The sequence below is a fragment of the Setaria viridis genome, chromosome 5 (genome assembly GCF_005286985.2).
Source record: "Setaria viridis chromosome 5, Setaria_viridis_v4.0, whole genome shotgun sequence".
NCBI classification, from domain to species: Eukaryota; Viridiplantae; Streptophyta; class Magnoliopsida; order Poales; family Poaceae; genus Setaria; species Setaria viridis.
This window is the reverse complement of record NC_048267.2, coordinates 14473979-14500094: the sequence shown is the minus strand read 5'-3', so window position 1 is coordinate 14500094 and position 26116 is coordinate 14473979. Positions and strand designations below refer to the sequence as shown.

The window sequence follows — 26116 nt, the reverse complement described above, 5'->3', positions numbered from 1 at the left end:
ACAATGGCAAGCAGTTTGATTGCGTCTCTGTTGACACCGGATTTTGACCAATCCTATAAATTCGGAGTACAAGATAATTGGAGTCACGTACAGCAATAAGAAGCTAGCATGCGTGCACATGGGCACAGAGTCCAAATCGGCTTCATTGGATTGATCGGCAAGAAGAGGCAAGGATGATATAAAAGAAGGGCCAGCACGTATGGATAAAAATGATTATAATATACAACATGGATTCTGGTGCACTTTGCATGCCATGCGTGGGAGGCTTCCAGAATAATTATACATGCGGCCGATCTGTGCATGTACGGGAGGTTGTTTCATAGAATAAAATATTTTAGAGATAGAGTTGAGTTAGTTAGAGATAGAGTTTTTTATTAGAAAAGATTGTGCACGTGACTTGCCTTGTGCGTGGTTAGATGCCAATTATGTAACGTCCGCCCTATAAATATAAAGGGATGTGGCCATTGTAAAGAATCATCACACGATCAATATACAACACATTTATCTTTTATTTACCTTTTCGGCTTCACGCCGTTGCCCTAGGAGTAGGAGTAATGTAGCTTCTCGACGAGTTCCTTCTAGCAAGCTGGGCTGCATCGACCTCGATCTCCAGCGAGCTGCAAGTTTCGTCATCAGGTGTTCTAGGCTTTAACCACCGGGCGCATCGCTGTGGTTTCGTCTAGTTTCATCTACCAGTTATCGAGTATCTTGGATCTTTGACTTACGGTGCATCGCTTCTGTCTCGATCTACGGTATTCACCAGTTATCCCGCCTTGATTAAGCTTGCATCGGCTGATATTTATCTGTTCTATCATCTTGCTGTTTACGACATATTAATTGTTGTTAATTCTGTCGGAATAGACGATAGATCTATTTTTAATAGCCTGTTGCATCCTGATCTTGGCCATCCTTCGAGTGTTGTTGGGAGTAAGTTCCGTTGTGATTGGATCATCGGCTGGTGGGGTTCAGATTAACATCCTGCTAAATATTTCTAGACTGCAACTATCGGGCGCATCGCTGTGGTTTCATCTAGAGATATTGGTGGAGAGTTTAGTTTAGATCTCATCGGTTTGTGGCTCTAGCTAAGGTGGAGCGGAAGCTCAATAGCATCCTGTTTTCTATCGGCTGCCTGGCCGATGGTTATTGTAAATTATATTAAATCGGCTGGATGGCCGATGAATCACTCACATTCATCAAGGCACTGGAATCGGCTTCAGCTAATATATTTATCATGATTTATTTTGTTGCACTATTATTGCTACTGTGCCAGAATTATATCAGCTTGATCGGCCGGTTGCCTCGGACTTCACAACGACTATCATCTCCTTGTCAGTTGAATGGTCAAACTGACTGGCACGCCCACGCACACCACGCGCGCCGATCTACAGGACTTGTACCGGAGTGAAGCAGATCTCCCAGGTCCTCATGTGGTGATGCAGGGTCCACCACCGTCGGGATTTTGCGTCAACAGTCTCATTCACAGATTTCTGCGCCATCATCGGCACGAAGATAAAATTCTCATCCGTATACCACCCACAATCAAACGGAGCTGTGGAAAGGGCCAACAGTACAATATTCACTGCAGTTAAAAAATGTCTCTTCGATCAAAAAAAAGGCAAATGGGTCGACGAGCTCCCAAGAGTCATATGGTCCCATAACACAACAGAATCCAGGGCAACATGCTTCACCCCATTCAAGCTCTGATTCGAAGCCGAAGCTGTAACACCTGAAGAAATAAAAAACAAAAGCCTAAGAGTCCTCAAGCACGGGGACGTCGATGAAATTGCCAGAATAGAAAAAGACATGATCGAACTCGACATCAACGAGGCTATTGAGAATCTAGACAAATACCAAGAAGAAACCCGAAGATGGAGGGATCAACACATCCGAGAAAGACAGACCAATGTCGATGACCTCATCATCAAAATGAAAAAGAATTGGGAAAACCCAGGCAAGCTGCAAGAGACTTGGGAAGGCCCCTACATTGTCACAAAGAGTGGCAGACCCAGCTCTTTCCACCTCGCAGATTAGCAAGGAAAGACTCTCCCACACACCTGAAACATTGAAAGCCTACGAAAATACTACCCATAATTGTACACTTTACCTTCGGCTTGCGGAACTATAAGCAACGCCGAAGGTAACAGAGTGGTTTAACTTTCTTTTCTTTTCTTTACTTCCAAGCTTACCTCATTTGTAAGGTCATAGAGTCTGGACTGCACTATTTTCCTTGCTAGGGGCTCCGTAATGGAGGCAAGGTTTTTAACGAGGCAGATCCATGTACACCTTTTTTACAAAGAAAGAAAGGAAACTTCCCATAAAAATACTGCTTGCGTGTAAAAGCAACAAGAAGTTGCGTGACCTCGCGCCAGTACGCGGAGGAAGCAACAACAAGTTGCGTGACCTCGCGCCAGTGCGCGGAGGAGTTTTCGCGTGTAAAAGCAACAACAAGTTGCGTGACCTCGCGCCAGTGCGCGGAGGAGTTTTCACGTGTAAAAGCAACAAGTTGCGTGACCTCGCGCCAATGCGCGGAGGAGATATCGCGTGTGAAATCAACAACAAGTTGCGTGACTTCACGCTCGAGCACGCAAAAGGCAACACCAAGTTGCACAACCTCACGACAGAGCGCGCAGGAATCTTAACGCCTAAGCACAACAACATTGCAGACCGAAAGAAACTAAAACCTCTCTCCTACAGCTTCGCCAAAGGGGGGGTGACGTTTTTCGAAAAAACGTGGAAAATTTCTGCGACTTCGCAAGAGGAGAATATGCAAGCATAAGTTATCTAACCTCTCTCTCGCGACGTCGCAAAGGGGGGGGTGACGTTTTTCGAAAACACATGGAAATTTTTTGCAACTCTGAAGAAAAGAGAGTTTACAAAAATCGTATCAACTAACCTCGTAAAGGCCCTAATAGCATTATCGACCCCACTCAGCAAATGGTCAAACTACGGCATTGGATATAATCAGGGTTAACTTCTTCGCAGCCATCCACCAAGTTAAGCACACACATTTCCAAAAACAATAAACCATGCCGACCTCGCACGAGGTCAACCCACGTAATAAATAACAACGCGTGCAGTTATGGTTGAAGCGACTCCAAGTCGCTGTATCAACCGGCTCTTGCAATGTCTAAGTCAGTGGGTTGCCCGACACGGCAACCCAGCTTTGACTTATCTAACCTCGCAATTGACCCATGTTTGAACAAGACAAAAATGCAGCAGTTACAAAAATAAATACATAAACAAAAACCGGCACACAAGTACTTTACAGGGCATAATATCACACACAAATAAAAGTATCTGACCTCATCAACCTTGTACACAAAACCCAATAAATAAAAACCTACTCCACAGCACCCTCCTCTTCGTTAACAGCACCAGGCTGCAAGCGAAGTTGAGCTAACCGCTCACACGCCAGCCTCTTCACATAGTCTTGCCCGGAGATTGACCACATGCGCTCAAATAAGTTTTTCTTTGCATTCTCCACAACGTTAGACTTCGTAGCACAGCCAATCTCTGAGGCAGCTGGCACAACGTAATTGTCTTCAGAAATATTCTTAACATGCTCGTATCCTTGTTGCTCTAGCAAATGAAGGGCGTTTTCCAAACAGAATACCGCGGAGTAGTCGTTCAAGCCCTCAAGAACCTTGGGATGACTTTTGACCTTGTCCAAAAGCCACTCAAACATGCGTTCACATCCTTCATCCTACGGGCAATCATTGGGCTCGGCGCCAAACACACCAAGGGAGGCCTTGTAAGCTTCATGAACTTTTTCGAACCTCTCCCTCAGTGTAGTTTCTATTTGGCTCAACAATTTCGCCTTCGTTTCTAACTTAGGCTCCATCTGGCCGATCTTAGACTTCAAACCCGAGATAACCTCGCTGTCGCGCTGGGCACCCTCGCGTAAGCCTTCAATAGTTTGGTCCTTCTCTTTTATTTGGCCCTCCAGATCCACTACTTCCGACAACAGATGATCAATCTCGTCACCTCCTGGCTTCGTAGTTTTCACCAAGCCTGCGAGATTCCACTTTCAACTCTGCGTTCTCAACTTTAACTTTCTTCACCTCTAAAGACATAGCAGCAATGGTCGCTTCAAGCGAAGCTACATTCTTCGAAAGTTCCAAGGTTGGTTTCTCACTTTTAGCAAGCCGATCCCTCGTGATCATTGATGAATAAGACACCTGCAGGTTTTAAACAAGAACATTAAGCCAAGTCATTAAACAAAGTACAAACCACACATGTCATCAAATTAGCAAATAACCATACCTTCTTTACGAGGTTGGCCTCCAAGTTGAAGAGTTCTTCTGAGCTCATCGACTTTACAGCTTGCTGAAAATCTGTGCGTCAAAGGATACAATTGTAAGTATGCTACAACAACAACAAAAGCCACGAACAGCAATAACCACCCGCAAAGCAGCCCTCACCTTCATATCTTCGCACCTCGACGGTGACCGGAACAACCTCGCATTTAGACTTCACCACAACAGCTCCTCCTTTGCCCTCGGCCCCCCTCGAAGTCACGCCGCCTGCCTTCTCCACCTTTTTCGAACCACCAACATCTGCATAGCGCTCGCAATCTTCACCCTCATTCCCCCTATCCAAAGTTAGGTTGTGTGGATTATAAACCCTACCTTCGGCACACGTCGCTAGAACCTCTGTGCGCCCGCTCAAGCCCAGACCTTCGTTAAGCCCTCGAAGACCCGCCGGCAAGCTCTCACCTACATCATAACATTTAACTTTCAGCCTCACATGATCCTCCCAACTAGGCTCACCAACGTCTCCCATGGTTGCCTCCAAGTCCCTCAAAAATCCCGTCGAAGCCCTCCCACAATCAAAGAATCGAAGCTTCAGCAAAACCACCTCTACGAGCTTACAAGATCTGATAGCCTTGTCGCATGCACCCTTGGGATCAGACGAAAATGCATCCACAAGTTTCGCCTTTTCAGCGGCTACCCTCTCCTCATATTTCCCAGCTTCAATCAAGAGAGGTTGCGCACTCTTAGCCTTCGAACTTGTGGAAGGCGTCGCAGTCTTGATACTGGTCGCCGAAGGCGCATCAACCTTGGCGCCCGGTACAGTAACACGTGCAAAACGAAGCTTGTTAGCTCCTTTCTTGGTCCGTGTAGCAAGTCCGGCGGACGAAGGTGCAACAGTAGGAACCTCCCATGGAGGGCGCACGGAGACAGGAATGACGTACGCCGACTTGCTCAAGTCAACAGACGAAGCTGTCGACACGGATGGCAACACGACTGACGAAGCCCCCGCAGTAACCTCTTTCCTCTTCTGCGCCTCCAAGTTAAGGTTTTTCTGCTTCGCCTTAGCGGCCGCTTGTGACTCAATAGTCCCCGCAGTAACCTTCTTCCTTTGCTCATCACCAGTCCCCCGACGACGCCTTTTGCCCACAACTTCGGGACGAGGCGAAACAACAATGTCAAGCAAATCAAAAATCCGATTGACACGACGCCCGTGTCTCACAACGGATTCAAAGGAATGCCTTTCCGGCTGGGTCACGGGACCCAAGATTTCGTAGGCCATGTCCTCTACTGTTTGAACAAACGAGTCCAAGTCGGCACCCCTCTCAACACTAAGCTCAAAGCAGGGGTACTGCACAGCCTTCTCACACCAAGACACCTTCTTCTCAATGAGCTTAAACGGCTTCGCAAAATCAGCAGACAAAGGCCACACTCGGGCGGCGACATACTCCTCTACAAGGTCACGCCCAGATATCAAGGGCCCAGCAGCCCTATAAGCAGCCTCGCACTTCGTCACAACTGCCGTCTGAATAAATGACGGAGTTGTGAGCACGTCCATCGGCCCAAACGGTGCGTAGAATGGGAATCCAGTACCAAGCCCAACCATTTCAACTTTAACATAAAACTAATGCGTCAGCCATGCATCATCCCATTTATTCCTCTGTGCGAAGGTAAGTTCCACCCTCGGCAGATTCCTCTTATCGTTCTTCCGACGCGGCACGAAGGTACAACATCCAATGTGATTCTCACAAACACCTTTACCATCATCGGAGTAAGTCCTCTTCTTCTGGACATGAAGCTCATGCAACCTCGCAAAACCCTCCACATCAATGCTACCACCAAACGTGCGTTGCACCCAGTAAAACTTAGACAAATTCACGATGGTGTTGGGAGTCAACTGGTGCAGCCTAACACGATAGCGATCCAATATAACCGGCAACTGCCTGTCACAGGGAAACCGAAGCCTCGCAATAAACAGGTCCCTAAAAACAACAGCTTCGCCAACTTCGGGCGTAGGAACCGCCTCATTCCCAGGCGCTCTGCCCAGCCCCTTAGGAAAGAAGTTGCTCTCCTCAAAAGACGTAATGTCTCACGAAGTCACCTTGGAGCGCTCGAAGTAGAGAGTAGGAACACATTGAACCTTACCCCCAGCGGACGTCTCTGACCTCGTCCCAACCTCGGCATCCTCCTCCTCCTCCTCAACCTCACCAACCTCTTTTTCCCCTCCTCCTCCTCCTCCTTGTCCGAAGATACAGCATGAACTTCGGCCTCTGCTATACCTTTTGCGGCTTGGCTCTGTTCACCTTCACCTTCATCTCCATCAGAAGACCACTCAAGCAAACTGCTGCCGGAAGAGCCTTCCTTAGCAGAAACCAGGCCGTCCTTCGTATAGATCCATTTCTTTGACCTCTTCCCTTCACCCTCTCCACTGCTCGCAGACACCGACTGCGAAGCAGGGCTACCCCCACCACCAGAGGCAGCCTGAAGGGCCAACTCTTCCGAAGACATTGTCTACCTGATGCGGGCTGCCACGAAAACAAAGATGACACCCCGCCAAGAAAACGCAACCAAAGAACCCAACGAAGATGCGTAGCGAAGGCGCAAGCAGCAAAAACTACAGCTCGAAAGCGACAACGTAAAGTATGGCCCGGTCCCCCGGCAAACCTTATATAGGCACGGTAAAAACTGCCTCGAATCACCAACCGCCGCATGGAAAATGACATTGCTACCCGCGTCTAACGGTAAAATGCCTTGGCCCGCGCCGCCGTTCAGGGTGACGTTTTGAGGGCGTTTTTGGACTTTTCGCGGGATCGGTCGACGGCGTCTCTAACCTCGCCCACGAAGGGGCTACTGTTGGGGACTGCCCCACAACGCACCCTGAACGAAGCTGGCAGAAACCCCTTCTCTGGACCGACACTTACCTCGTCACTTTACCCTTTTATGAAGGTAACAGTTAACCGAAGTTAACTAGTACGAAGATGCCCATTCTGTGATTTTGCAATCGAAGGTTCCCGAAGTCGAAGCCCTCATGGAAGTCCTGGCAACTTGACTTCAGAAGAGTTCCATAAACAAAACCCGAGGTTAGCTGACTTTGACCGAAGAAGGCGGAAAGCATACGGAGGTTTGCTCGGCCCCGACGAAGCTTACGATTGGGGAAGGAAGTAACCAAGGCGGCCCTGGGACCACCTCACTGTGGAACAATTTTGTAATAAGAGTCTTCAGGAGGGTTAGAAATGTAATCCCATTATGAAAGCGACATTTCGAGTAGGGGTCAAGTTAATGTCTAGTACGGAATATACTCGGGATATAGTTGTTGAGTGTGGGTATAATGAGAATGCGGAAATGTAACTTTATGACCCTATAAAGAGAGGTGAACCGTTACCTTGAAATGGTCACTATTCATGGATAAGACAGCTAGCTTGAGCTGTTATTGCCTTCGTGTATTGTTACACCCTAACCGACATTTGGTCGAGCCCCAACAGATGGCCTCGTGGTTGCCGGGCGCCGCCGCTGGGTGGCATGGCTCGGTCGTGCAGCGAGAAGAGAGCGAGTCAAATCGATCGAGACGTTCCGATATCCGTCGTTTTAAAAGTCAGACCTCGGTAGATGATTATTTTTTTCCGGTGGTAATGATCAAAACTGTCGGTATTTAAAACTGTAATACCACTCTTCCAAACAGATTTTTGGAGGTAGAATTGTAAAATAATTTGGGGATGTATTTTACAGAGGTTTTGGGACTAAAACCGGCATTCCAAACATGCCCTTACAGGATAATTGCTTGCATGCACAGGGCTCGACCTCCTCATGTTTGGTTGCATGGGACTTGAGCTTGGCTCGCCACGTACTACAAAAGCCCCCACCTAGCCTAGCTCTTGAGAAACCAAAGTGAAATCTATTAAAGCTGTGCCGTGGGCACACCCAGCACATGATCGGGAGGAGTGTGCTGGAACCGTGGGCGGTATGCTCAGTTTAGCAACACGAAATCTATTATTAAGGCCTATTTGGATACACAGTGCTAAACTTTAGCACATCACTTTTAGTACACATGTTTCGATGCACAAGTGTTAAAAGTGTGCTAAAAGTGATGTGCTAACGTTTAGCACACCCATTTTTATTAGCACACCCAAGAGGTGCTAAAACCTGCTAATAGTGCTAAAAGTGGTCTCCAGCCCACATTTTCCCTGGTTACCCCCTCTCTCTTCTCTCCTCTCTCTCGTCCCTGCCGCCTGCCTCTTCTGCCTGGCCCCGCTGCCTCTGCCGGCCGTGCCTCCTCCGCCTGCCCCCGCTGCCTCCGCCGGCCCTGCCTCCTCCGCCCGGCCCCGCCTCCGCCTGGCCATGCCTTATCCGCCAGCGCGCGGATCTGGAGGGGTCGCGAGGGAGGTGGTGGTGGTGGTGGCGGGAGGGAAGGGTGGCGGCGCAGCAGCTCGCAAGGGTAAAGGAGATGAGGAAAAGAAGGAGGAAAAAAGAATCGACGCAGGGGAGATGAGGGTAACTGCCAGCCATGAAGAGGAATGAAGACGAGTAATAAATGACGGCAATGTAGTCATTTCTCATCAAAGGTGCTAAACTTTAGCACAATATTCAAACAACCCCAAGTGCTAAACTTTAGCACTTCATTTGAGGGTGCTAAACGTTAACACTGCGCTAAAGTTTAGCACTTGCTATCAAACAGGTCTAAAGCTTACGCACGGAGAACAAACAACATCTTTTCTCAAGGTCGGAAAAAATTCTTAATGTAGTAAACTAAGATCTTTTAAAAATATATTTATATAAAATAAACATCATAATGATGACACTTGTGTTTAACATTTTTATCTCATATAGGCAACCTAACAGCTTTTATTCGTAGTCTTGCTAGACAACCATATGCAACAAATCAAAACTGTTATTGCACCCGGCAACGGTAGCCTGACTCCCAGGTTCGAGTTAGGCTTAGCATGAAACCAGCCATGTCATTTAGGCCCTCTTTGGAGGCGTTCCTCGCCGCGGCGGTAGACGGACGCGGAGAATCCTGACGGATGCTTCGCGGCAGTCCCGCGTCCCACAAAATCGCAAGCGGCTCGCGGTGGGTTTTGCACTGCAAAACGTGAGAATCGAAACACAGGCTAAACGCGAGCTTCTCCGTGAAGCGATTCTAGCGGCCGTGCTGCGGGGAGACTCCGTCCCAAACAGGGTCTTAGGTTCGTCCGCGGAGAAATCACAAATCAGCTCCATGTGTAGAGTTTGTTGGGCCTTTCTTAATTCACGCAGCAAGAAATGAATACTAGAATTTGGGAATCTATGTCTAGACCAATCATGAAAATAAGGTGTCCCATGTGAATTTTTTTTTCACTCCATGTATGTTAGCAAATTATTTGTTATTAACCCTGGTTCCCTTAAATTGACAGAAGACATTACAAGATCCTGAAATGAAATAAAAAAGGACACACATAGAGAAAAGTTAATGAAGCGAAGAAAGACTTGAAAAAAAAATCTGAACCATATTTTGTTCTAGTCTTCTAGAAACAGATTAAAGCATACATATACACAAAAGCATACGCGAGATACACCAGCCGCAGCTCTCCGGCCGGCATCTAGTCTAGCAAGCTAATTGGAGTCCGGGTTGGCGCCGCTTGGCACCTGATGTTTGCTAACTGCGTTCACGAACGCTGAGACGCCGCCGCCGCCGCTTGTTCCTGCTCTTCTCCCCACGGTCCGCGGATGCGCCGCCACCTTCTCCTTCACCACCGCCACGGACTGCTGCTCACGCACCGCGGGCGCGGGGAGAAGACGCCGCCCGGCAGCTGCCGCCGTCGCGGCGGGGCCCACGACGACGACGTGGGCTGAGCGAGAACCGAGCAGTGACGGGATCTGCAGGACGAAGAAGAGGAGCAGGAGGGCGCGGCGGCTGGGCTGGTGGTCCGTGGTCATCTCTGGCCATGCACGCCACAAGCAGATTGGATCAGATGGACAGCAGCGTCCACGCCATGGATCGGGCCACCGGCCACCTTGTTAGAGCTAGCCCAGCCAAGAGAGATGGTAGAAAGCTTGCTTGGGCAGTGCCGGTGAGAAGTGAAAGCGGAGAGCTTGAAGAACGAGAAGAGGATTGGTCTTGCAATGTGTGAAAGCCGAAGCTCTGGACTTTTATCTTGGTCACAGCCATACAGGTGAAGGTCTCAAAAGCAGTTGACACTGCAGCTATTGCTGCTGCTTTTCGGACGGTGGAGTGCAGCAGCTGGTTGGTTGTTCGGGCTCATAAATTTCTGCACTCGAGTGTGTGTGCATGAGAGACAGAAGATATGCGGGCGAGGAAGTGGCTAGCTAGTCAAGCCTCCGGCTCCTTCCCTGAGTACATGACAGAAAGGTCACACGCTTTCGCGGCTTTTCAGAGGAGTTGACGCCATGACTGTGAATATCAATATTCTGTACAGAAAGCCCATGTACGCAGTACACGACTACTGGACGATTTTCCATCGTCCCAGTGATAAGCATACCGTGTACGTGCACTGTGCAGGACAGCAGCCAAAAGACCGGGGACTTTTATCAAAAGATTCACGTGAATATCTGATCCTCAGGCCTCAGCTCCATGGCTCCATTCCATGATCGATACGCAGGTTTGCAGCAGGGCGTGGCCGCAGAATCGACAAGCGCTACCGGGCCGACGCTTTCTTCCACCCATCATCCGTAGCCCGGCGCGCGGCGCCCGTGCTGGCCGTGCAGCAGCACGAGCCCGCACGGCCACGCCCGGCCGCGACAACCTCCGGTGCCGCCGCTTCAGATTCATCATGCCTCTGCAGCGAACTTATGCAGCTCCCTGCTTGGCGCTGCTACTCGATCGCATCCACGGCTCTTAATTGGGTCCCGCCGGGCAGTGACCCTTCGGTGTGGTTGTTCTTGGGTACTCTGGGGCACCAACGCTTCATTCGTGATTCGTGCCGTGTGTGCAACGGTGTTTTTGGGAGCGGTGGTTCACACCGACGGCACGCGCGAGTCGAGGGACCCAGGCCCGAAGCAATGCCCAACTAACCGGAGACAACCCATATGCGGCCGCGGTTCCCTCCTCTTCCCACCGTGCTTTCCGTTTTTACCCTGGCGGTCCCCTCAGCCCTCCGACACCGTAACACTCTACCCCCTTCCTCATTAATCACTGGGAAAAAAATTAAAATACATATGTACATCTATAGATGCATTTTTTTCCATCCATTTCTTGCATTTAATCATTCAGGAATCATCGACGTGAAAAAATTACAAAAAAAACTTATATTCAAAATTTATATGAGAAAAAAATTATACACATAAATTTAGTCACAAAATTATGCAACACAAAGTTGTGCTAAAAAATTATGTCCATAAATTATGAACTACAACGAGTTATATACAAAAATTGTGTGCAAAAATCATGAACAAACTTGCGAAATCAATTTAGGCGCAAAAAAATTATGAACAGGAAAATAAACAATGCATAAATTATGAACAAATTATACCAAACATAAATTATGACCATAATTAGATGAACAAAAAATCGATGAGAAATATTGGAACAAAGATTTGGAGCCAAAATTTGGAACATAAATTCCAAAACAAAATATAGACACACAATTTTTGGGGAAAAAACTGAGAGAGAAAGGGATCCGTCGGGAGTGGTGGTGCTCGTCACCGCCGTCTGCTTCGGCGGAGCAGCTGCGCCGTCGCCTGGGCCGCGCGCTCACCGTCACCTGAGGCCGCCGTGTCCCCCACCGCTCGCTACTCGCGGAGCAGCTGCACCCGCGGGCGGCCGCGCGAGATGCTCGCCGACGGCAACTCTCGGGGGCCAGGGAGAGCGGAGCTCACCACCGGGAGCTGCGCCGCGCAGCTGTTGATCTCACCGTCTTCGCATCCCCAGGGACAGGGAGCCACGGAAGGGAGAAGAAAAAGGAAGAAAGAGAAAGGTAACTGGAATGGAAGAGAAGAGAGTGTGCGTTGCGTGGACATGGGAGTACATCTTCGAAGGAAAGCCTAGTGCTTGTCGGTTCGCGCTGGTCGCCGCGCTTGTGTCACTTCGTGCCGGGAAAGAAGCCGCACGGTGTAGTGGAGCCATTTCGCACGCTTGGCGTAAGGTCACTTGTCGGCTAGTCATAGCTCGATCTCTGCACCTTTAGGAGGGTGTGTTTCGCAAAGCTGCTGATCCTCCGCTGAATTCAATTTTTTAGCTAGAATTGATTTTTTTTCGGATTTTATGAGGTGATTCTTTAAAATGAATTAAGAGGTTCAAAACTAGAAAAGATAGTTTTTCTTGACTCTCTGAAGTGATTCTTCATCCTGATTTCAAGAGTTGCTAGAGAATTAAAGAGAATCACTTTTAGCCGCAAAATCACTTCTTTCATAAAATCCGCTTACATTTAGATTAAAATCGGATAGCTACCGAAAACCTTAAATCTAGTCCGCAGGAGCTCTGAACGCTTGGAGGGGTTGGGCGCTAGCTCCCTGGCCGGATTGCCGTTGCTACGTGGGCATGCGGCATGCCAAAAAGTGACTTGCAGGGCATCGGCCTGTGGTATTTTTTACATTTTAGCTTTCTTATGAAACAATTTTTGTAAATAGATCCACGGCAAAACTCTTTCCAAGAATGGATGTTTTTCTTGGCGTGCAGTTTTAAGCATCGAGATATGTGTTGCCGTACGAAATTGATTCGTGCAGCAACACGATAACTGTCGTACTTTCGCAATGATGAACGATTGCTTTCCGAGCAAAGCAACAAAGGTAGCTTGCTTTCATGGAGAAGAACCGACCGTTTTTCAACGCAAAACGGTAAAGGTTGACCAATCTCTAATCCTGCTAGGACTCGGCAAGGAAATATAGGCACCCATATTTTTCCACGCATATCGTGTCATTGTTTTTCAATCGGCCATGACCTTAATATTTAGAAGGCATGCAGGACTTCACGTACAGGTACAGGACTCTGGTTTAAACCGAATAAGACTTTGACCAGTTCAATTCAGTTACCATATCTACAATGTTCTATCCTGTTAAATCTACAATGTGACCGCACTAGACCATATTCTTGTAAACCAACGTGTGCAATTTTAAAACAAGACTCTGGATCCTTTGTTGTTTCCTTTTGCTTCCTTCTTTCCTCACGTGCCGCCTATCAAATAAACAAGCTAGCCAAATTATGCTATAAACACATGCCCCCTGTTTCTGGTATAATTACATTTACCAAAAACACCATAACAATGCAAGCAAGCAATCTTTTACCTGAGGACAATATCAATTGGTTCACGAGCCATACATTGCTCAGGGCGATGCTTCAGTAATACATCGGCCAATACTTGTGCTTAGCGCGATGTCCTGTTAACACACCGGCCACAACGCCATCAAACCTCTTGCCACACACTAGAATAGTATTTCTTCAAATTTTTTCCATTGAGAGGTTTAGGCAAATTGCACAAAATATGAATTACCATGAACAATCTCTACAATTTTATATGGTCTTTCCCAACTTGACGATCACTTGCCGAATTTGTTATCTTTAGTTCCAATAGGCAAAATCGTTTTCCATACTAAATCTCCTAATTGAAATGATTTTTCTTTTACCCTTTTGTTGTAAGCCTTAGCTACTCTTAATTTCACCTTCTCAATTTCTTTTAAAGCTTTCAACCTTTCTTCTGAAACATCATCTATTCTATCCATCATTAAATTATTATAATCCATAGCCGACAAACCATTTTGTCTGGCTATTCTAAGAGCTTGTAAATTAATTTCTACAGGTAGCACAGTCTCCTATCCATATACCAACTCATACAGCGTCACTTTGGTTGCACCATGTTTAGAAATCCGATGAGCCCATAAAGCTTCCGAAAGCACTTCATGCCGCTTTTCAATCTTCTTCTTTATAAGCTTAATTAAAGTTTTATTACTAGATTCGATCTGTCCATTAGCTTGAGTATAATAAGGCGAGGAATTCAACAATTTAATTCTAAAAGATTTGGCAAACTCATGAAGTTGATGAGACATAAAAGAAGCACCTTGATCAGAAGTTAGAGTTTGAGGGATATCAAATCTATGAATTATATGCTCCGAAACAAAATTAATCACTTCTTTATGAGTCATATTCTTTAGAGGAATGTTTCCGTCCATTTAGTAAATTAGTCTGTAGCTAGTAGAACGAAGCGATGACCTTTAGAAGAAGCAGGATATATCTGACCAATAAAATCTAAACCCCATCCCTTAAATGGCCACGGCTTAATAATAGGATGCAACATAGCTACGGGTGCTAACTGTACATTCCAAACTTCTGACACGCCTCACACCCCTTATAGTAATGAAAACAATCCTCTAGCATTGCTGGCTAATAAAAAGTTGCTCTCTTTAATAACTATTGCATCTTATGAGCCGACTGATGCGTCCCACATATTCTTTCATGAACCTCTCCCATAGCTACTCTAGATTGATCAGGACCTAAGCACTTCAAAAGTAGCCCATCTATTATCCGGCGGTATAACTCATCATCTAACAAAATATATTTTAAAGCTTGTCGCCGAATTTTCCTATCTCTTGATTTACTTGAATCCTTCAAATAATTAATTAATGGACCTCTCCAATCTCCTACCTCAAAGTTTCCTACTGGTTCGGTTATTTTTAATCCTTGCACCAAATCTCCTTTGCCCTGCTCTTTCTGTTGCTGAACTGAACTAGCACCCTCTTGGGTATCTTGGGTTCCTATCAAAACAACCATCTATGTATCCGTAACCGAACTGATTGTTAACTCAGCTCCTGCTACATCCTGTACTGAATTAACATCCTGCTGATCGATCTTATTTTTGACAGCAGCTAGCAGCTTTGGTCTTTCTAAAAAGAAAATTTTCCCCCGGCTAACTTGATAACCAGATGCTTGCTGCGCCAAACAATTAGCTCTAGAATTCTCTTCCCTAGGTAAATGGCTGATAGTAAAAGTATCCAGAGACTTGATTATATCTAAACATCGATCTAAGTAACTATTCAGTAACCCATTATAACATTGAGCATCACCATTAATTTGTTGAACTACCAGAAGTGAGTCTCCAAAAGCATCTATATTCTTTGCACCCATATCTACTAAAGTTTGCAATCCAAATAGTAAAGGCTCATACTCAACTTGATTATTAGTGCAAGAATATTCTAAGCGAACCGATGTTTCATAAACAACATTGTTAGGTGAAACTAAAATATTACTGATGCCTTGCCCATTATCACAAACCGATCCATCAAAATAAAGCTTCCACGAGCACAAACTAACATAATTAATATTCTCCTCTTCATCTTTAATCCTATGATCAACAATGAAATCGGCCACAATCTGACTCTTCATAGAATGCAACGATTCATATGTTAAACATATTCAATTAGTGCATAAGCCCACTTTCCAATCCTCCACTAAGGATCGGCTACTGCAGCATATATTTAATTACATTGGTTTGGCAGACTACCGTATAGGTACTTGAGAGCAAATAATGTCAAAATTTGGTACATGCATAATATAAAGATAAGCATAGTTTTTCAATAAACATGTACCTGCTCTTGGTGTCAAGCAAACGCAACTCAAATAAGCAATGATGTATTCCTTCCCGCCATCTTCTTGTGCCAAAACTGCGCCAATTACTTTCTCTTGTGCAGCAATATATTATATGAACGGCACACCAGACTTGGGCGCTCGAAGCACCGGAGGACTCAATAAATATCGCTTTATGTTATTAAACACCTCCCTTTGTTCTGCCCCCAAGTGAAATCGGCTTCACGCTTTAGCCGATGTATACGAACAAACGATTCAATTTTTCCTGCAAGATTAGATATGAATCATCTTAAGTAATTAATTTTGCCTAACAACTTCTGTACATCCCTTTTACATGTGGGCTCCTCCAATTTTTTAATTGCCTCCACTTTCTTAGGATCAATCTCTACACCATGCTCATGTATTATGAAACCCAAAAACTTGCCAGCCGACACACCAAAAGCACATTTGAGTGGATTCATCTTTAACCCATACCGGCGCATTCTTTCAAAAGCTAATCGTAAATTGGCTAAATGATTATAAAACCCATCCGATTTAACAACCACATCATCAATATATATTTCCAACACAATACCCAACAGATCATGAAAAATTAATTCATAGCACGTTGATATGTAGCACCAGCATTTTTCAACCCAAAAGTCATAACAACCCATTCAAATAAACCAACAAAACCAGACAACGAAAAGCTATCTTAGACATACCTTCCTCAGCCATGAAGATCTGATTATAACCTGCATTGCCATCCAAAAAACTAATCCATTTATGACCAGAAGCATTATTGATCAACATGTCGGCTATAGGCATAGGATACTCATCTTTAGGAGTTGCCTTATTTAAATATCTAAAGTCAATACACACTCTAATTTTACCAGTATTTTTCTTTTCAATGGGTACAATGTTAGAAATCCATTCCGCATATCTGCATGGCCGAATAAACCCAGCTTTTAAACACCAATCAATTTCTTCTTTGATGTGGTCATATATATTTGGATTAAATCATCTAGGGAGTTGTTTATGCGACCTAAAACCAGTTTTAATAGGCAATTTATGTTTAACCAAAACCCTACTCAAACCGGGCATCTCTGTATAACTCCAAGCAAAGGAGTCAACAAATTCTTTAAGCAATGCACATACCTTGCTTTTCTAATTAGCTTCTAGGTTTGCATTTATGTACGTAGGCCTGGGAACACTTCCATCACCAATATCAATTTCCTCAAGCGGATAAGCCGATGAGAACCCCTGCCCAAGTTTCTCCATATCGTCAAAGTCTTCAATAGTTTCATGCATACCGTTCTTGCTTGAACGATACTCCTCAGTACGCTTTTGCAACCACTTAATACTATCTTCTTTATTCATTGTTCAAAAAGATAAATTATTAAGCTGAGCTACTTTAGCCGGCTGTGGATGTACTGGTACAAAACCATCTCTGCGAATAGCCAGATAATCACAATCTGAAAAATCCCTTCCTGTCAAGCATCTCATCCCATCATGTTGCCAATCAACCTGCGTATCAGTTAATGCAATGCAGGCTGAATTATCTGCCTCAATCACGTCCACATCATCACCAACCCATTGAATCAAGCATTGATGTAAACTTGAAGGTATGCAGCAATTTGCATGAATCCAATCACGTCCTAACAGAATATTATTGGCCTTTGACATCAACAACAAAGAATGCATTCGGAATTATTTTGCTTCCTACAGTTAGCTCCGTAGAAATAACACCCTTGGCTTCAGATAGCTCTCTTGGAACCCACTAAGTCCCATGTTGGTCTTCTTTAAATCACTTTCATCTCGGCCCAATTTAGAAAAAATCGAAAGAGGCATAACATTAACTCCGACACCACTGTCAACAAGCATGTGATCAACAGGCTTACCATCAATATGACCTTTGATGAATAAAGGCTTCAGGTGCTGGCCAGGCTTCTCTGGTTTCTCAAATATAGCATTTTTTGGACCAAGATCAAGCTCAGCAACTTCTGATTCAGGAGCACGAAATTCAGAAGGCAACATGAACACCATATTAATATCCATAGTATCATGAATGTCATTTCTATTTTCTGAATTTTCACCAATACTCATGCCATCTATGGTGTTACCTTCCTCCTTCGCGATGCGCTTCTGTTTCCAAGTCATCTTCGCAAGCACCATGGGCCTGGTTTGATTGAACCACTCCGGCTGTATTGTTTAACTTCTTTAGCGTGATCTTCTTGAGCCAAAGCCTTATGCAAAACTTGGTTAACATCTAAAATTCTTGCCCTTCTAAACGATCCCTAATATGAGCAAGCAAACCCGAAAAAGCAAGATTCGCTAAATTTTTTTCAGCTATGGTCAGATTGAAACATCGGTTTTTCACATCCCTAAACCTCCTAATATAATCGATGTTAAATGTGAAATGTGAAAGTCTAAGCTTAGTTTCACCACTGTAAAAGTATTCATGAAATTTTTACTCCAGTTGTGCCAAGGTTACAATAGAATTAGGAGCAAGAGATGCAAACCGTGTGAATGCAGATAAAGATAAAGGAAACAATTTCACTCTATAAACATCTGGTGTCCCAACTTCACTGCATTGTGCTAGGAACTGTCCTATATGCTCAAAAGTGGACCTACCATCCTCTTCCGTGAACTTAACAAAATCATGAATTTTAATACCATGAGGATATGGTGTTGTATCAAAATAATCTGGGTAGGTTTTTTGATACTCACGTGCTCTACCTTTAGGTTCCAGACCAACTTCTCTAAGCATGTTAGTAACCTGATCTTTTAAAGTTTCAAAAGGTTGCAACAAATTATTTTGGGGCACAGATGCAACATATGTATGCGGTGGTAGCTCCGGTAAAGAAAGATGCGGTGTAGGTTGTGGAGTTTTATTAAAGCACGCGTCTGGTACCAGCCCAGAAGGAACCTCGGTACCCGTAGGTAGCAAAGGTGGAGTATAATATGCCACCGTCTGATAAAAAGGTTGTTATAAATTAGAATTAAAACCAACACTTCTGTTTTTTTTTTCTTTTTGAAGGGAATCGTGATTATTTATTTGTTTGCTTCCAGGTGGATCTGGAATTGAATTAGAAGGGACTTATGTGAGCATCGACTATTTAGCGTCCCAGGATTTCCACAAGTGAAGAAAATAGTGAGAGCATATTGATCAAGTTATTTGACCCTAACTTGATACATATTTAGGGAAAAAATAATGATCTTGTGTCCATAGTATTTTACGGTAGTTAAAAACTAAACAGTTGCATCTCGATTCTTGAAACAAACTGTGGTATAGCCGGATATCCATTTTTTTCTTTTGTCAATCGTTATTTATATTTATGTGTTTTATCAATTATTTTTTTCTCAAGTTTAATGCTTGGATTTATTTGGCCTCTTACCACCTAGGACATAATCGGAGTACGGTACCAGGGCTTTTACTAAATACCAGGAGCGCATTGATATTCAGTTCCAGTGAAGTCAGCACATAAGCTTTGTTTGAGCCCAGCAAAAATGCTATCAGCCGGCTGTGGTTTTGGGGACTAGTAAGTCGGATGTGTAATGGTTATATCGATAGTACATGTCTCGGTTTATCTTGTGAAGTGAAAAGTTTAGAGCATGCCACTATTTTGGTATATCAAGTATTAATTTAATTAGCATATTCTAGTTCACAGGTTGCTAGCTAGTACTTCCTCCTTTTCTTTGTGTAAAGCATATTAGGATAGTTGATAACCAATTGGATGAATTATATGCACGTTTATAGGCTAAAAGTTGTACCAGTAGATTTTATCTTCAATATGATAGTTAGTTTGTAACAAGTGATAATGTATTAAGACAAATTAATAGTCAAAGTTTGTCAAATGCTGATACGCTTTACATAATGAAAAGGAGGGACTAACAAATAATCCTTTCTTTTTTAATTAATCTATCAATGGTTTTCTTGATGGTTGTTTGCAGCGTTATCATCTCGATGCCTAAGCTTGTTATCTTCTCATTTGATATATACCAGGAAGGCTGAGATGAACGCCTGGATGCATGACTAATATACTTTGAGGCAACACATGGGATAATGACAGCCTTTTCCTTCGGGGGTGTTTGTGAGACAGGGGCTAAACTTTAGCCCTGTCACATTAGATGTTCGGATGCTAATTACAAGAATTAAACATGAGCTAATTACAAAATTAATAGCAGAAACCCTAGGCTAAATCGCAAGACGAATCTATTAAGACTAATTAATCCATCATTAGCGAATGGTTACTGTAGCACCATATTGTCAAATCATGATTAGGCTTAATTGTCTCGCAATTTAGCCTAGGGGTTGTGCAATTAGTTTTGTAATTAACCTATGTTTAATACTCCTAATGAGTGTCCAAACATCGGATGTGACAGGGATTTAGCCCTCCCAAACACCCCCTTCCTCGTAAGTCTCTAGTTCATGTTTTCCATGATCACACAACAACTTACTCTTCGTGATGCATATATAAGATCAAAAACCAGTGAGGAAATAAAGTTAGTAACAAGTGTCAAGGGAAATTTGATCAAAATAATGCAATAAAAACATATGTTATTGCAAAAACAAATGAAAAATCAAATTTGAATGTGGGCGTAAGAATTTCTACTGTACATACAGCCATACAGGCCGGTTACAGTGGGGGGTCGACTGCTGCTGGAATTATCGTAACTGCATCAGTGATTAAAAAACAGACAGAAATATAAAGGTAAACAAAAACAAACGACAATGCAGGTAGAGCGACTGATAGGTACCTCCTCCATCCCACAAAAATTGTCCCTTTAGTATTATAATATTTAGTATTATAAATATTGATACTCTTCATTATAAACTTAGTCAAACTTAAGATAGTTTGACTTAGTATAAACGGATATTCTTTGCGGGACGGAGGGAGTAGAAAACAAAAAATAATTTATTATTGCAAAGAACCAAAGCATTACTGAAATTGACAAGGGATTAGAAAAACATCATTTATAATACAGCGATTGTTACTTGGTGCCTTATTCTTTTCACAAATTCCTAGCTTTAACCATGTCACGTCAATTACCGTACCATGAGCGTTTCTTGGCTTCCCATTAAAGGCAACAGCAGCCATGGACGATGATACAGCCACACCTTCAATAAAGCCTTCTTACGTGAACCAAGAACATTTGGTGTTATCTTGACTGTTGAATCAAGTAACTCAAACTGATGGACACACATATGTAAAATATATGAACATAAAAAATCCTTAGAGATCAAATAAATTTCTGTAACTTCTAAAGATGTTAAAGTTGCATATGCACATCCATCTCCAATAATAGGGAGTCATGCCTAGGTTGTTGAGTTAAATTAAATATCTTGTTCAAAAAATTTCAGTTCAAGTTTTGAGTAGTTTTTATTTCTTTATTGAGAAATAAGAAGTGGGACTGTAGAAAAAGTATCATGCTTACAAATCAGTGTAAGTGTAGAGAAGTGCCACAGCATATCAACCAAGAAAAGTGGCTATTCTCGAAAATCATGAGCATGTACTACTTCCTAGGTAAAGTGAAGAAGAGGATGCTCTATATGTACATAGATGGAGCTCACCATACATGAATCATTAAAAACACTCATGACACCATGCTTATATTTTTGGAACATTTTATAGTGGCATGAGAAAAACCTAACAACATATCCCATCTGCTTTGCATATGAATGGTCACAATACAAACGCTAAGATCCTTTAAATTACGGGACTGCAAGTATAAAGAAACAGGTTGCATAATGAAGGAAAGCACAACTATGGAAACCTGCAGGCTCTGCCTCCCCACCGGTGTGGATCAAGCAGCCTAGCTAGGGGTGCAGGTTTCAATGTCAACACTTGTGTTGGTGGTGTAAAGAAGGGGCATATGCTCAAATTCTGTTCATCTCTACAGAAAGACAGAGGTTGGAACCATCACATCATAATTAAAACCTTGAACCAAACTAATAGATACAGATCAAGTTTTCGACTTGTGTTCACGTCTTTCAAAACAACTACAAATTAAGCATAGGAAAAAAAGACAAACCATTAAGGAAACATACGCCAACAGGTATAGTATATTCGTAAATTGTTAAGAACGGAAATCCAGTACACAGCATGAGTTGGTACATCAGAAGCAGATACTAAAACAATTAACCCAATAGTCATTGACTATTATTTGTGCTTGTTTACTCCCCAAGAAAGATTTCTTCTAACTTATTTGCATGCCATTGCACTGAGCTCATCTCAAGTTGGCTCTTTGAAATACACTCATCAATTATGACCCATATGATTATTTGGTGCCAGTAGAAGCAGTGGAGTTACGTTCCTTTTTCATAGCTTTGCTATGGTAGCTCATGTGTCCGCCAAATGCTTGCGCTGAGAAAAATTTAGCAGGGCAAATCTTGCATTCAAATACATCCCCACCTGTTTCATTTTTCTTTGTGGAGCTCGACATACTCTGCACAATATTATCAGAAGCAACAACCCTCACTGGCACCTGTGATGGATTCTCAAAAATTGGGCCAAGATCTGCATCTTGTATGGTGTTAAGGTGCGCATGGAGAACAGCAACAGGATCACCTTGAAGCAAGGATGTGATTGGTGGAGCATCCATAGACATAATCGCCATATGATCAGAGAAACTGAGGTAATCACTTACTGGGGTTGTCAGAAAATTATACTCTGACGAGAATGTTTGTTGCTGGTTGCTTGAGTTTGCTGTGAACCTGGCTTGGATTGGAATGGAGCTGACTTGGGTAACAGTTGTTGGAACTGTGTAGGGAAGGAGTGATGACAATGGGAATGGTTCCTCGGTGCAGTTTGGCAGCATAGAATTACCATTCATTGGCATATTGGATGGTTCTTGTGCATGGAAAATAGGTTGGATGGTAGGCTGGCTCTGGGATGATGGATCCATGATTGGCATTGCTGTTGTGCCTACCAATGCTTCGTGCAAGGGGGAAACGATGGGTTCATTGTTTGTTGATTTGATATCCTTAGGGGGATTCATGGATTTTGTGAACTGTTGGAAAAGACAATGCTGGGATATGCTTCCAATGAGTTCCCTGGCTTGATATTTATAGGGACCATGAGAATCATCATAAGATTTCCTTGTGCAATATTTAATTAATTTTGTATCTGTAATTTATATTTTCATTAACAGTTGTGCCCATCCACTAGATATAAGATATGCAAAATAGTGACTCATTGATTTACTCAATCTTTAAGGATTCTATATGGAATAAAAAAAGTGTTTAATTTGAGGTTGCACTAAAATCATTTTGCATCATGTAATATTTTATTATTAACTCGTTATCTTGAAGATATACAACTATTGCTTTCACTTGGTAATCCATATTATAAAGCAAAATATGTTGGCCTTTATTGAATCCAGGAATCCTTTAGCTAGAAGATATGAATTATATATAAACATAAAAATGATATCTTTCCAAAATGCATTGATGATTGCCTCTTAGACCGTGTGCGACACACCTTTTTACCTATGATCAGTTGTGAAAATGATAAGAGAAAGCAAATTTTTTTCACACATGCCATTGAAATAACATATGATCTCAGTATATCTATGTTTGCAAGAGCCTTCCATTTATAGGAACCAACAAGTGCAGTTGTGCTTGCGTTAGTTTGTCCACATGAACACCTCTTTTTGTGAAGTATTTTCGATACAGTCCCCTCCATTCCATTACCGGTTATTTTGTATGCATGCGCTACAGGAGGGAAGCAGCACCAGAGAAGCGAGGCTGGATATAGCCAACGAGTATAATAAAATCAAAACCCAACAAGTATAAGAAATCAAATTAACATTACAATTTTCTGATTCAAAAGGAAGTATTTGCATAACTGCAAGCACAAATCTGTATAAGTTTATATATTTTTCCATGTAAATTTAAAGTTGTACAGCGTATCAGCGAATTGGCATAAATGCAATTAGAATAAAAAGCATTCGGAGATGCTAGGCAGATGTTTATAGACAAGAAAGTTTATACAAAAGCTAAAAGAACTGAAAATTAGAGAAGGCAAATCGGTACAACTTGCATAATAGAACTTTAAAAGCAACTTGTAGGTACTTTGATGCGCTAGTTTGAAATGATATACCATAAAAATAGTGAAAAAATATTGAGTTATGAATAAATGGACCGAAAAGTTTGTTGGGTGTGGGTGGCATGCGCCCCGGGGGGAGGGGGGGCATGCGAGTTCAGAAACTTGACAAGAAGGTGAGGAGCATGCTCATGGCGAATTGGCGATCATCATCTAACCACGCATTGCTGAGAAGGATACCAAAGAATATGGCAAGGCGGATCTGATTGGGCTGATGCCCGAGGCCCGCTTACTGGAGCAAGAAAGGCACCAGATGCTCACCACCGTGGAGATTGCCAACGAGTGCAAGACCTTCTTCGCAGGGCAGGACACGACCTCGCACCTCCTCACCTGGACCATGTTCTTGCTGAGCAGATACTCCGAGTGGCAGGAGAAGCTGAGGGAGGAGGTAGTCAGAGAGTGTAGCGATGCAGTCCCAAGTCCTGACATAATCACCAAGCTCAAACTGGTAAATATAACTCCTATACCTTTTTGAATAATTTACAGTGCTTAAAAGCAGGCTCCCAAATTAAATAAAGGACTCATCGATTTTCAACATTGATATATCCTTTGCTGGTCAGGTTAACATGGTGCTTCTTGAATCACTAAGGCTCTACAACCCGGTGGTGTTCGTAAGAAGAGCTGCTGGTTCAGACACCCATGTCAGCAGCATAAGGGTGCCCAAGGGAACACTGCTATCAATACCAATTGCACCCCTGCACAGGGACAAGGATGTCTGAGGCCATGACGCTGATGAGTTCAATCCTGCCAGGTTCGAGCACGGCGTGTCCCAAGCCGCTACCAACCACCCCAATGCCCTGCTGTCCTGCCAGGGGCCTAGGGCCTGCATTGGACGTACAGAACTTTGCAATGCTCGAGGTGCGTATCGGGATCGGCATGAATGCATGATACTTCAGAGGTTCTCCTTCGAGCTCTTCACGAAGTATGTCCGTGCGCCTAGGGAAGAAAACACCCTGATGCGCAGGTTCGGGCTCCCCTTCGCAAGTGAGATGGACAACGGCCATAGTAATACCGATGTGGTCACGCATCACCTCTTTCATTTCTATACGGTTTGTAACAATAAATAGGACACTTATGGGTGTTTTGGTATGTGGTGCTTCTGTATGGTTTTACTATACTACTTGCTTTACTATGCAGACATTAATGAATAAAAAACATTTGCTTTACCTGCAAGTAATAATATACTCTTTCCTATAAGCCCATTTACCTGCAGAATTTGTGTTGTATTTGTGTGTCTTTGTGTCCTCTGTCATTTAATCGTTTTCTCCGAACCTCCTAACGATCTCAGTACATCTACATTTGCAAAGAGTCTTCCATTTAAAGGAACCAACAAGTGTCGTCATTCATGTGTTAGTTTCTCCACATGAAAACTCATTTTTATGAAGCATTGTGGATGCAGTCCCCTCCTTTCCATTACTGGTTATTTTACATGCATGCGCTATTGGAGGGAAGTGGGGCTAGAGAAGCGAGGGTGGATAGCCAATAACTAGAATAAAATCAAAACCCAACAAGTATAAGCAAATCAAATAAAAAGAGTGAAAACAAAATCAACATTACAAATTTGTGATTCTAAAAGGCAGTATTTGCATAAATACAAACACAAATTTGTAATAATATTACATATTTTGCCATGTAATTAAATTTAAAGCGGTACAGTGTATAAGCAGATTGGCATAATTTCAATTGGAATAAAAGGTATTATGAGTTGCTAGGCAGATGTTTATTAGTGATAGACAAGAAAGTTTATAAAAAGCCACGGGAAAGATGAAGATTAGAGCAGGCACATTGGTACAACTTGAATAAAAGAACTTTAAAGGTTCTTTGATGCACAAATTCGAGCAATATACCTTAAAATTAGTAAAAAAACATAATAACAATTTGACTAATAAATAAATAGACCGAAAAGTGTGTTGTTAGGGGTTGCATGCAGGGAGGCGTGGGTGTCCCTACAGAAGCATGTGCAAACCACCAACTCTAGCTTCTTTCGCTTTATATAGTACTTGGCATCAACGTAAAACATGAAGAGATTCTGCGGCTGTTGGATCTATAGTTCCAATCAACCATGCTACACAACTCCGAAGCCATGGATTGAAGTTTGAAGTTGCCGTCGTCATAGGACATGGGGGTGTCCCATCACCCACATGGGCATGATAATACCGGCCTAAACAAGGAGTTGGGCCTCCGTTGGCTTGGGCCTTTATAGCTCTAATCCAAGGAACGTCTTACCGCGCACGGAGCGAGCACATGGTGTGCGTGCCCGCGGTGCCTCCATT

The 26116-nt window shown here is 43.4% G+C and overlaps 1 protein-coding gene across 1 annotated transcript; it reads left to right on the top strand.

The window, feature by feature from the left end:
- The first annotated feature begins 24057 nt into the window (after positions 1 to 24057).
- LOC140222801 (cytochrome P450 709B3-like) lies at positions 24058 to 24562 on the top strand. Its single transcript, XM_072293933.1, has 2 exons — positions 24058 to 24291; positions 24404 to 24562. Exons 1-2 carry the CDS (start codon positions 24058 to 24060, stop codon positions 24560 to 24562), a joined length of 393 nt encoding a protein of 130 aa, XP_072150034.1.
- The last annotated feature ends 1554 nt before the right edge of the window (positions 24563 to 26116 follow it).

What these genes read in the sequence shown, in the direction of transcription:
- LOC140222801 (XM_072293933.1), top strand. Translation starts at nt 24,058, where the DNA reads ATGCCCGAGGCCCGCTTACTGGAGCAAGAAAGGCACCAGATGCTCACC. An exon ending in TAATCACCAAGCTCAAACTG is followed by an intron (nt 24,292 to 24,403) that starts GTAAATATAACT and finishes TTTGCTGGTCAG; the next exon opens with GTTAACATGGTGCTTCTTGA.